Genomic DNA, 13,301 nt, shown 5'->3' on the forward strand with positions numbered 1-13,301 from the left:
ACAGACATGAAGCTGCCCCGCCAGCGTCCTCGCTCCCAGGGTCCTGATTACTGGGAGGCCTTGGTTATTCGGGAGGGTGCTGGGGAGGAAGGGGACCGTCGAGGGCATCATCACAAAGCTAAGTTTTCTGGGTTGGAGGCTGGTTCTGTGATACACTTGTGTATGCTGATTACTCCCTGGAATTCTGGGAGGACAGGACACAGATGAGATGGGAATATTATAGTACATTTTAATCTGGTGGTTCTCAATGCATGGCTTTTGAACCAGCAGCATCAGGATCAACTGGGAACTTAATCACAAATGCAAATCCTCAAGCTCTACCTCAGACCTCCTGACTCCAGAAGTTGTGGGGGGTAAGGGTCTAACAGGTGTTTCTGGTGCTTACTAAGGTTTGAGAACCTTTGTTTGTACCCAGAGTGTAATGGGAACAAATCACCCTGGATCCCATCATGGCTGGCTCACTTAAGGCTCCACAACACACTCTGATGTCCATTGGAATGTCTGTAGAACTGTAAGAAACCAGACTCTCCAGGTACAACTCTTCTGTAGCTCAATATAATCACCTAATGTTTCAGGGGTGACTTTTTTTCATAGCAACCTGCATGAATCTTTGGCCAGAATCATTAAGGTTGGCTGTGCCCAAGCTGGACACACGCAGGTAAAGGCAGTAATTTGTTTAAGATCCTGAGTGACGGGGCTCATACACCTGCTCTACCAATTACTAGCTGTGTAACCTAAAACAAGCTACTGAATTTCTCTGATCCCCAAAAAGTGTCGGCTGCCTTCCCCCACCATTGGGATCTCTGTGATGCTGGGGTAATGGGTATAAAGGGTGCCCATGGTGTGACTTCTCATACCACAGAGTGGCCACCATGTGACACTGTATGGCTATTATCCTCATTGGTGACAGCTCTGTCAAGTATAGGTATAATAGAGCCTCTATTAATAGTGCTTCACGGAGGATGTTTTACTCCCATTTTAACAAATGTGGCAACTCAGTAAGTTACCCAGAGTCATTTAGTTGGGAGTTGGTGAAGTGTGGGTTCTAACCCAAGTTGCCTGGCACTGAACTCCATGCCCTTTCTGCTATATCAGAACCTCAACCTTGTACCCTTACCAGTTACTAGCAGTTAACAGGGTCTGTCAATACCTTGCTGGATGTATCTGACTATAATGGAAGGACTCTGAATCATAGAGCCAGTCTGGTGGAGAGGGAAGTGAGTGGAGGTGGCCAAAGAGTCAGGGTTGGTTGTTGTGGAGTGTTGATGCTACAAAAGAAGGTGCTGGAAGGACTGTGGACATGGCTTCTAGGGGTGTCAGCCTGCTGAAAGTTACAGGGAGAGCGATGCAGAAAGCGGAGCAGCATAGGGTGGCTGCTACGCTCCCCGCCCCACCTCCATAGAGCCCCTTGCCATGAACACTTCTGTCTCATACAGCTGCAGAAGTAGTGGCTCCAAGCTGACCCTTCCTCTGGGGGCCTCTGCAGGCAGCGAGTGGTAAGTGTAGGGATGGGGAGAAGCCCCACTCAGGTGTTGCTGCTGCTGCTGCTGCTAAGTCACTTCAGTCGTGTCTGACTCTGTGCGACCCCATAGACGGCAGCCCACCAGGCTCCCCTGTCCCTGGGATTCTCCAGGCAAGAACACTGGATTGAGTTGCCATTTCCTTCTCCAATTCATGAAAAGTGAAAGTGAAGTCGCTCAGTCGTGTCCGCCTCTTAGCAACCCCACGGACTGCAGCCCACCAGGCTCCTCCATCCATGGGATTTTCCAGGCAAGAGCACTGGAGTGGGTGCATTGCCTTCTCCATCAGGTGTCGCAGGAGGCAACAGAAGACTGCTCCGTGATAGGTGTGCTGCATCCCTCTGCAGGTGAGAGCTGTGCCCAGTGCATGGCAAATGCCAGCTAGCCAGACTAGTGAGCAATGTTCAAGTTTTCTCTAATAAAAACAAGTTTCAAATGAGGGCAGAGCCCTGATACCTGGCAGGAGTGGAGGCTTTGTCCTCTCACCGAGTCAACCCTTATTTATGAGCAAGATGCAAGAGAGAACCAAGGAGATTCATAACTCACTCTCTTGGGAAATTATTTTCCTGAGGCCCTTTCTGACTATCAAAGGAAACTGGATTCACCAAAACAGAAGCAGGAAAAGCAATTGAAACCATGTACAATCCCCAAACCTGGAGGTAACTACTGTTTATAATGTATTTACATACACACACTTAGGTATATATAGAACCACATATTTATATACACCAAGACACAGTATGGTACATATTTTTTTGAAGCCTCCTCAACTGTAAAAGTAGTGACTCAAATTTGGATCCTTTCTATGGTGGGCTCTGCACCCCATATGCAAGAAGGTATAGGAATTGAGAGAAGTATTTTTTGGGTGGCAGAGCAGTTACAGATTACATAGAGATTTACCAAAACAGATTAACTCAGTACATATTCCTTTCCTGCATCTGTTTCTCACTTAGCAGTAGGGTACACTGTCTCATATCTGAATTATTTGAGAATGTAACTTTAAATGGTCATGTAAAATGCTGTCATGTCAGTGTTTCAATTTATTGTACTTAAGGAGTTCTCACTGGGCATTTAGATTGTTTTCAAATTTTCACTTCACTCTCAACAATACTAGTGTGCAGAGTCTTCTGTACCATGCCCAAGAATAAATATGAATGTGAAAGTCAGTCATGTCCGACTCTTTGCGAGCCCATGGACTATACCGTTCCTGCAGTTCTCCAGATCAGAATACTGGGGTGGGTAGCCTTTCCCTTCTCCAGGGGATCTTCCCAACCCAGGGATCAAACCCAGGTCTCCCACATTGCAGGTAGATTCTTTACCAGCTGAGCCACCAGAGAAGCCCGAGTACTGGAGTGGGTAGCCCATCCCTTCTCCATCTTCCCAATGGGTCTCCTGCATTGCAGGTGGATTCTTTACCAGCTGAGCTACAAGAAGAAAACCTAATAGTAAATATAATCATTTAAAAAATCTTAACCAGTTTGAAAGATCTTAGTTTGATTTGCATTTCTTTGCTTACATAGAAAGATGGAGTATTTTTTGAAATTACTTAACCATTTGTATTTCTTCTGTCATGATTTATTCATGTCCTAAGTGTACTCATGGAATACTCACCTTGCTTTTATTTCATAGTAAGGATATTAACCTAACCCTTTGTCATAATTAGGATGCCAAGTATTTTCCCTTGTTTGTAGATTATCTTTGTGTGTGGTGGCATTTTGATAGAAGTATTGGTACTTATGAGGTAGGTCTCAATGTATTTTTCCCAAAAATAATCAACCTAGTAGTTCAGCATCATTTTTCAATGTTCCAGTCTTTTCCCACTGATCTGAAAGGACCATCTTTATCAAATACCAAATACAGTGTGTGTATATATGTTGTCCATTAAATTGTTGGTCTATTATTATATCCATCTAACACTTGATCTGAGCTTTATAACACATCTTAATAAATGCAGTCAAGTTATCACTCATTTTTTTCTAAATTTTCTTGGTAGTTATCACCTGTTTATTCTCAGTTGAAGCTTTATAATTTAACTCTATTCCTGAGTCTCAAATGTACTTCTTCAACTGGATTCTGTGAGACTTATACAATCACTTCATAATTTGTTGCTCTTTTTATAACCTAATTTGAGTGGATTTCTGCTCCTTAAGGCTTTATCTCAGCCCTATGCTCTCTTCACTTCCTCTTTCCATGATCTTGTCTAAACATTTGACATCTATCATCTAAAAGGAAGAAGATTCCAACCTATATGATTTTTTAAAAGCTCATGTTTATGTGAGCTTACTTTGTAAATTTGGTGGCATTATCTTATTTAATTCCCTTTAAAACCCTACAAGATAGTAAGTAGAAGGCAGTACCATCTCCATCTTACAAATGGAGAAAGCTAGGCTTAGAGGGGTTGAATAACTTGTCCAAGTTACTTATCACCCTGATGTGTGTCAAGAGCAAGGATGCACATTCTTCTCTGATATACCTGCCATGCTATGCTATGTAGCATTTAAAAAGAAGGAAACATGAATATTAAATACTGTCTGCCATAAAGTGGAAAATCATAGCCGCCAGACTTTTGTTTTTGCAATTGAAGAGGACACAAGAAGCAGTATGTCATACTGAAGGGAGGTTGTAATGGTAGCATGCTTATGGCTTGGCTCTGAATCCCAGATGCATTCAATGGATTAATGGTAGGTGTTATAATGCAGGAATAGTACTCTCCACAGTGCCTGATGGATATCAACTCTAAGGTGTACATTTTTTTTCACATTTTTGAAAACAGTAGGCCTCTCACAGTTTAACAAGTATTTATCTTAGAACTGATAGCATCTTAGATTTGATAAAACAGGTACTGAGGAGTTAATGTTTAGCTATTACTACAAAAAATGACCACTTATCCATCAGCAAATATTTATTCAGTGTGAACCGTGTGTCAGGCACTAGAGACTGGAACAGCCTAGTAAACATTCCAGATTCCTGCTTTCATGAAGTTTACCTTCTAGTGGGAAGCATACATGAAATACAGATTAGCAAGTAAAATAGTATGTCAGATGGTAACGGCTGGTAAGTAATATAAGTGAAACAGACTAAAGGGGATGGGAAGTGGTGTAGGGGGGAACACTGGAGTGGTCAAGGACTGCTTCCCTTGAAGGTGACATTTGAAGAGACCTAAATGGGACTAGTGGAGAAGGCAATGGCACCCCACTCCAGTACTCTTGCCTGGGAAATCCCATGGATGGAGGGGCCTGGTGGGCTGCAGTCCACTGGGTCGCTAAGAGTCAGACACGACTGAGCGTCTTCACTTTCACTTTTCACTTTCACGCATTGGAGAAAGAAATGGCAACCCAATCCAGTGTTCTTGCCTGGAGAATCCCAGGGATGGGGAAGCCTGGTGGGCTGCTGTCTGTGGGGTCGCACAGAGTCGGACACGACTGAAGTGACTTAGCAGCAGCAGCAGCAAATGGGACTAGAGGATGAACCGTGAGGATAGCTAGGGGATCTTTCCAGGTAGAAGGCGGAGCAAACACAAGGGCCCTGAAGGGAAGACACCCTTGAGGGTCTTTGAGGAGTAGCAAGAGGGCCAGTATGGCTGGAGAGGAGGGAGTACAGGAGAGCAGATAAGGTGGGAGTGGAAGAGTTGCACATTATGGCTGGAAAATAAGTAGGCGAATAAGGGCTTCCCTGTTGGCTCAGCAGTAAAGAACATGCCTGCAATGCAGAAGACGTGGGTTCGATCCCTGATCTGGAAGATCCCTTGGAAAAGGAAATGGCAACCCACTCCAGTATTCTTACCTGGAAAATCCCATGGACAGAGGCACCTGGCAGGCTACAGCCCATGGGGTCACAAGGACTTGGACATGACTGAGCAACCAACAACAAATGTCAATCAGGATTTCTTTTTAAAAAAAATTGTTTATTTAATTGGAGGCTAATTACAATATTGTGGTGGTTTTTGCCATACATCGACATGAATCAGCCACGGGTATACATGTGTTCCCCCCATCCTGAACCCCCCCTCCCACCTCCCTCTCCACCCCATCCCTCTGGGTTGTCCCAGAGCACCAGCTCTGAGTGCCCTGCTTCATGTATCAAACTTGTACTGGTTATCTGTTTTACCTATGGTGATATATATGTTTCAATGCCCTCTCAGAAAGGCTCTAGATAGTACGAGGAACTGCATACTGGGACTCAGAACCACCCAGCAAGGACTGCCAAGTGTCATGGCTACACTGCACTTAAAGTTAGGGGATGGCTGGGGGGTAGGGATGACATTAATTTAGGTAAAGTGAGGAGACAGATCCATTTAGTCTCTTAAACACACTAATGCATGGTCAGAATGATTCATGGTGCAGAACACTTTGAGGACAGAATGATAATGATACGTGATCAGAATAACTAGATGAAGCTACTCTGAAGAACAGTGACATTCAGGGCTTAACATCTCTAACGAGGTGCAGCACAAACTGGCCTTGGTTTGATCTTTCACAACACACACTGCCACCACATTCACTCTTGCGTCAACTGGGCTGAACTAAACTCAAGTTATTTTAAGAATACTGAAGAACATTTATAGGGTGACTTCATGCAGGACACAAGAGTATAGAAGTCAGATTTCTGTAACCATTTAATGTAAGGTATATGTTTCTTTTTAATCTATTCTTTCTTAGAAGCCAAGATGCATGGTGGTGAAGAGCACGGTCTTTGAAGGCAGAGAGAACTGGGTTCAAATGTCAGTTTCATCACTTACTCTTTGTGGGACTTTTGTTAAGTAACAGCTCAAACCTCAGTTATCTCCTCTGTAAACTGGGAATGATACCACCCAACCTCAGAGAGTTGCTGTGAGGATTAAATGAATGAAATGCGTGTATACAGTGCACAGCACTGTAACTGCTCAATACAACTATAGCTGCATTTTCCCACTAAAAATGAATTGGGTGCCAAGATTTTTCCTGTTCACGCTCTCTTGAAATAGAGGGACTCAAATTTACACTGCCATCAAAAGACAATAAAAAGACAATAACAGTAAAGAGAAAGCAAAACGTTTCCTTAGAATTCTAAAGGCAGTTCTAGCACTTACAGTATACACACTGAACTTAAAAAAGATGGACCTCCACGCTGACTTTTTAGATAGACAGCAACATATATGCAAACACTCTACTTGCTATCTATAAAGTGCTTCTTTCAGAGGTTTTGTGAGGTGCAGAGTTATGAAATATATTCAGCTGAGAGAAGACAGACGACCCCCTCCCCTCAGTCCCACAAATGCAAGGTAAGGCCATTTTTTGACTGAATTAAAGCCCATTAAACATTTAACAATCAGAAAATGAAACCCCGTTATTCAGAACTATGGAGAGATCCAAAGTTCAATCCCTTCTCCCACCAAAAATGTCTCAAGTAAAAAGGAATGTGCGCCATTTAATCCAGTCATATAACATTTGAGCATTAGACTGGGTTATCAGGAATTCAGAGGAATTTTCAGAAAATGGATAGCTCTTCTTCTGCCCCTGTCAGATCCCTGAGGTGTTTATCTTGCTCAGAATGGAACCAATTTCAACAGTGAGTACAGTTTATCAATGCAGATAGATATATATATTAAAAGTACAATTATTATGAAGCTCTTAAATTTGATTTTTATATTTTCAATATCTTCTTGGAATTTTCATGACCATATAGGCCCCCATATTTGAGATGTCTACATTAAAGGTTCTAATGCCTTAATGACTGCCCTGTGTAAATGTGCAAACCTATGAGATTATGTAAGTCCTATTGACAATTCAAGAGACAAAAATTTGAGGAACTCAGTTATACAAACCAATCCAACCTCTAAATACTGAGATCATGGAATAAAAATGAAGTTATCCATAGTAATATAGATTGAATGATCTTTATTATATTTTAATCCACCGATCTAAAATTCACACATATCAGATGAAACAGGAGTGCCACAGTATGCTTTATTTTGTAGGTATTAATTAGTTCACTATATTGATATATCCAAAACTTTAGGTAGCAGCAAGCATCAGTTCTTCCTAAGAAGCTCAGGTGAAAATAATTCTTTATATTCATGAGTTCAAAGCCCCACTATCTGATCCACTGTTGTACTGACATAAAAATGAACCCAGTGAGCAAAGCTTATTGAACACTCAGTTCATAAATTTGGGGCTTCCTGTATTTTATTGGAATTGAAGCAGTTTTTGTTCTAACCATCTGATAATTTTATATTTTAGTTAATCTTAATTCTCAAGAATTAAACATGTTTGCTAATTATCTAAGATAAAACCATGATACTCATTGAAGAATTAATGTTAGTCTCCTACCCAACAGTAGGAGACTGTTTTAAATGAACCCATACTTCTAAATGTATCTGAATTTTCCAACCCATATACCTGGCAAGGTCACAAGCTGATTTAAATAACCTGGCTTTCAGACAATCATCTCAAAAATATTTATTGAAACGAAGCCACTGTTCTTCATGGTGCCATCACTCAGACTAAATAACAGCTAATCAACTGTTTTCACACACACAAAAAAAATTTTTAAATAAAACATTCTTTATATACTTAGCAAATTGAGGAGAGCTCAAGTCTGCAAGTCAGAACTAGAAAGTTCTAAGGGAAGTATAGTTGAGCATTCTGACTTTCTACTCCAGTTTGGAATATATGCTTTTGAGGTGCACATATAAAGATAGTAAAGAAAGATGTTGATGATTTTTTTTCTAATGAAAGTTTCCAGTCCCAATTATTGGCAGAGTTCTGGCATCACTTAATGGCAGCAATACAGTGGACAGCATCTGCACTGTGCTGAGAGGTAGATGGGGATCTTATCCTTGGGTTTAATAACAAACTTTATTTAAGGTTTAAGCCTAATTTTTTAATCCAAGAAAGTTTTTAAAGTGAAGACAGATCTTTGGAAGACGCTTGTTTTTTAGTTACATAGAGAGAAAATAGCTTGATAAACTCAGCATCTGCCTTCATGGGAATCATACAAATCACATGTGTGCAAAGCTGCACACTAGAGAGATACAGCACTGTGCTTCCAAATCACAGGGTGATTCAACAGCCTGGCCAGTCAAGCAGACACTGGGAGGAGAGGCCTCTAGTATCTGACTCCAGCAGCCAGAGCCATTAGAGGTCCCTACAGGGATACGAGTCTGTTATCAACAAATTTACAGAATATTCCTGGTCCAGCTTTGGCCAGGCAGCCATTTGACTGATGATACTTCAGGGCCCACTAGTTTCTAGAGTTAGCACTTGCTGTTATAAGAAAAAGAAACCAACACATTAAAAATTTATCAATTAGAACTTATTCATACAGGGGACAAGAGAGTGCAGACGGCACACAAAATAAAGCTTCATCTTGTTCTTTTTTAGTGGAGGATGAAGTAACTTTCTGAACAAGGCAAGCCTCCATGGGGGAAAAAAATTCTAATTCATAACTCTAAAAAAAAAAATTATAACCCAGGGAATTCCCTGGTGGTCCAGTGGTTAAGACCCTGCACTTCCACTGCAGGGGTCAAGGGTTCAATGCCTGGTGGAAGAACTAAGATCGCGCGTGGTGTGTTGTGCAGTATGGCAAAAAATTTTGGTATGAACACCTTAAAAAAAAAAGGGGTTGTAGATCTTATTTCAACCTTCAGCATAAATGGTAAGTCTGAGATAGTCAATATATTCCAAACTCTAGTAGGAAAAAAAAGACGTCCTTGTTAAAATAGAGTAGCCACTAATTGTAATTAAGAAAACAGCCAGACTTTTGCTATTAAATACAATATTGGGAAAACATTCCTTTCTTTCTAACTAGCAGAAAAATCAAGATTTAAATAATCTTGGGAAAACTAAGTCTGATGACAAACCAAATTTTATGTTTGCCACCAATGAAAATGAATTCCATTATGCTCTTGATTTTCTGAAGCAAGTTAAATTCTCCAACAGCTTTGATTTTGCAAATAATGTCAAAGAGGCAAAATACAAGTAACTGCAACATATAAAATTACCCTTCAATAGCAATGCTTTCATAATTGGAGTCAGAGGCTTAAAATCATTATTTACTAAAAAAGATACTGTAAGCCACAATTTTTCTTTCAATTACACTTTTACAAAGGAACAAAACATAGAAAAATAAAAAACAGAAATTGGTCCTAAGAGTGCTACTCATGCCCAAGTTAGCTAGCAACTCACTGAGGTTAATCTGCATATCCCAAACAATTGCACAGCATTTCCTGGCTTTTAGCCAATGGAAGACATAACTTCTGATAGCCAAAAAATAAAAATAAAAGAACCTACTAGATTTAATTGATTACACAGATTGATAACCAGTACGACTTTTCCTTCTTCCAATCATATAAGAGATAAAGACAACAATTATAAGGAAGCCCAAGGCCACACCCACTGCAACAGGAATAAGAAAGTTGAGGTCAGAGTCAGCAGAACATTCTTCAGCTGTCAGAAAAGAACAGACAGAAAGCAAGGAAAGGAAATTAGTAAGGAATGCAATTAAGCAGAAACAAGCAAACAAGAAACAAGCATTTTGAATGTATACATAGGTTAGTCTTTTAGAGCATTACCCCATCTTCTATTTTTACTATACCCACCCAAATATTAACATTTCCAACTAACCAATCCTCCTGTATCTCACTGTCACTTCATCTTTAACCACACCTAATTCCTCAGTACAAAACCATAAGTTAAGGGGACAACGGGAAAGGGTCTGAAACAAAGAAGTGTGCTTGCCTAATATGGGAAGACTTTATGCTGAATTGTCTAATAGCACCACGGGAAAAGAGAATAAAACCACCACCTGTGTATTTCCCCACTCCCTTCCTACCTTGCCACAACTGTTGTGAAAATATAAATAAAAATTCTGAATGAGTAATAAAATTCAAGTTAAAAAGATTTACGATCAAGAAAATGCAGTGTAATGTTTTTCATACAAGCATTAGGTAACTGTCAGGTTATATTATTTTTCACTGAGCAGTGGCCTGGAATAAAAGCAGAATCCAGTGGACACCACTGGACCACCAAGAAGGCTGTGCACACACGCAGTGTAGATTCTGAGCTCTGGATTGAGACAGAACTGAGTTTAAATCTTGACTCCTTCAAGTACTAGCTAAAGGACCTTGGTCAAGTAATTTAAACTGAGCTTCACTTTCCTCATCTATAAAAGGGGGATGATACTTACATTATAAGGTATCTAAGGATTAAAAACAATTATATTTCTAAAATATCTGATACACATCAGAAGGTCAACAAGTGTTTACTCCCTTCTCTTTTCCTCCCATGTTTGTGATCCCATCCAAGGAGATTTTAGGCTTTGAAGTAGCGAACAGATCAAAATAGGAGGCATTCAAAAAGCCAACATTACCTTCAAAAATATTTAAGCAAAGTTGGTGTCATATATCATTTATTGGAAGTAATTAGTACAGAAACTCAAAGTGTCCAATGCTGATCTCATAGTTTCAAGTTTAAACCAGTTTTACTATTGAGTGATTAGATTTCATTGGGACTCTTTTAAATAAAAATGGCAATAGTGCTTTTGTTGTCCACTAGATATATAACCTCAGTGGAGTCACTTCTCTTCTTCTGTAAAAATTACGGGGTATAGAGTAAACAGTCTTTAAAAATCCTTTATAAATCTCGTGCACATAACAAATGTGGTATTTGGTGTGATTTATGATCAAACAATAACTTGCTTTTTTACTATAATCTTTTTCTCCTCTTGAATTTTTGTCATGCATAAAAAGTTGCTATCATTCTGAATATATAATATGAATTTCAGCAATAACAATAGCTTTTATTAAAAGGATTTACTGTATTTTACTGAAAGCTTTCTGAGACTGATAGCTGGGTGCCAAAATACTGATTAGTGAGTTATAAAAATTCTGAACAAGTCAATATATACATAGAATGAATTAATAAAATAATCACTTCAATGTGAAATTCTCAAGCTTCCTTTTTACTTGTCTATACATTCAGTATCTGTGCTGCGCTTCTAACATGGAGCATGCTTCGATAGGGGCTGATTCTCTAGTTCATTTTAATGCCAACAGCTTCTCTCTATCCCCCATCTATGCTCTGCCCCACAGGGGCTGTCTTGGAAAAACTAAGAGCCTAGTTGCTATGCCTCACTGCCTGACTTTTGAGATTGCTGTTAGCTTACATTTCCTAAGTACCAGTCTGATGACAACACTAAATAGATTTTAATGCTCCAGAGATCAACAAGATGAGGTAGAGAAACACAACACAATCTCTCCCAATTAGTTCATAGAATATTTCTATCTTTCAATGCTAATTGGGCATCCAAGGAAGAGAAAAACACTAAAAAAAAAAAGGCAAGTGGTTAAACATGTTTGAATCTTTTCAGTCTATACTGCTGCAAAAGAAACATTTTTTTAAAAAGCTCTTAATTCTGAAGCCAGTTTAAGCTCTGTTGTAGTCTCTTGGGTCTGTTTTATACCTAGGGAAAAATCACAAGCCTAAGATACTGACTTCAGCTTCAAAGAAGTCAGCAAAAGTCACATAAAATGCTGACACCTGAGGACATTCAACCGAAAACCAAGTTTAAGCATATGATGGGCATTTATGCCACATCAACATTTATTTAATTAACTATATGCAAAGGCACTGTGATGAGTTTAAATCAGGATAGTTCTTATACACTGAAAACAGAACACCGGTAGTGAAACAATATTTATTAATTCCATGAAGACACAACTACACATTCAACCTCCATAATGGTCATGTTAATAAGTTTCAGGCATCTTAGGTTAGAATCCAAATTTGGCCAAGGCTTCTTAAGATAGACCTTGAAACACTGCACACCCATGTTCTTTCCAACAAATTTGTCTTCAGGACCAGTTAACACGACGCTTTTTCAGTTTTAAGCTGTTCTATTTACAGTTTTTACTAATAAAGAGTGATCTCAAATGCTGGGACTGATTTAAGACTTAAAGTTTTGCTATCTTCACAAAATATTTCAAAACTGCAAAGGAAGAAAATCTTGTTATGTGCATGTATTTTTATATAATCAATCAGAATGCAGGTTTCTAAAATTGCTCATATCCAGCATGATGGCGCTTGAGACCAATAAAGTAAGCCAGCAACACTAGAATAAGCACTCCTGCCAAGGCTGCTCCCACCGCTATGGGCACAAGGAAGTTGTCGTCATCTGCACTGCAGTCTTGAGCTAGATGTGGAGAAAGGACAATTGAGAACAAAAACAGTGACAACATTTCTAATGTGTACACTTTAAGTTAAAATGACAGTTCTTCCCAACACACACATTCGTTTTTCACACCCAGGCAACAAATCACTGGCACTCATTACCAGCAGATGAGATGTCCCACGAAAGTGCTTTTCCAAATAACCAAAACATACTTTTAAGTACCGCCCCCCCCCCAAATGCAGTCATTTTGGATGAGACATAGAACGATCACCTACTTCCCAGATTTCTTAAATGGAAGATAATGGATAAATATATTTAGCCTTTCCTTGATGATCAAGCTGTGAGCTTTCGGAAGCAAACTGTTATGAAGTTGAAGCAGCATAGTGCCAGGTGCCCCACAGATTGGGAAGCAATAATGAAATGAGCCAAATAACCAACTATACAAAGCAGATAGAAGACTCAATGCAGAGCAATACGGGGTCACTTAGTAGTAAGGAAAGGTATCAACCGGCCCAGATTAAATAACTGTCAGCCTCAAGATTTCAGTCTGGTATAGGAGTCAGACAAGAGAATCAGTGGTTACAATTTCAAAATGTCCTGTAACAAGGGCAGGGAACACACATCGAAATTTTT

The 13,301-nt window shown here is 39.7% G+C and overlaps 1 protein-coding gene across 2 annotated transcripts in view; it reads right to left on the bottom strand.

Moving 5' to 3' along the window:
- Positions 1 to 7,381: 7,381 nt before the first annotated feature.
- LAMP2 (lysosomal associated membrane protein 2) overlaps positions 7,382 to 13,301 on the bottom strand; it is a 37,930-nt gene continuing 32,010 nt past the window's right edge. The window contains exon 9 of one of the 2 annotated variants that reach the window (XM_061408595.1): positions 7,382 to 9,946. In XM_061408595.1, coding sequence (XP_061264579.1) covers positions 9,804 to 9,946 — 143 coding nt within the window. In that variant the 3' untranslated portion in view covers positions 7,382 to 9,803. Of the gene's footprint in view, positions 9,947 to 12,180; positions 12,690 to 13,301 lie in introns of those variants that run through there. The other variant, XM_061408596.1, reaches the window with a different exon arrangement.

Source organism: Bos javanicus, chromosome X, assembly GCF_032452875.1.
Source record: "Bos javanicus breed banteng chromosome X, ARS-OSU_banteng_1.0, whole genome shotgun sequence".
NCBI classification, from domain to species: Eukaryota; Metazoa; Chordata; class Mammalia; order Artiodactyla; family Bovidae; genus Bos; species Bos javanicus.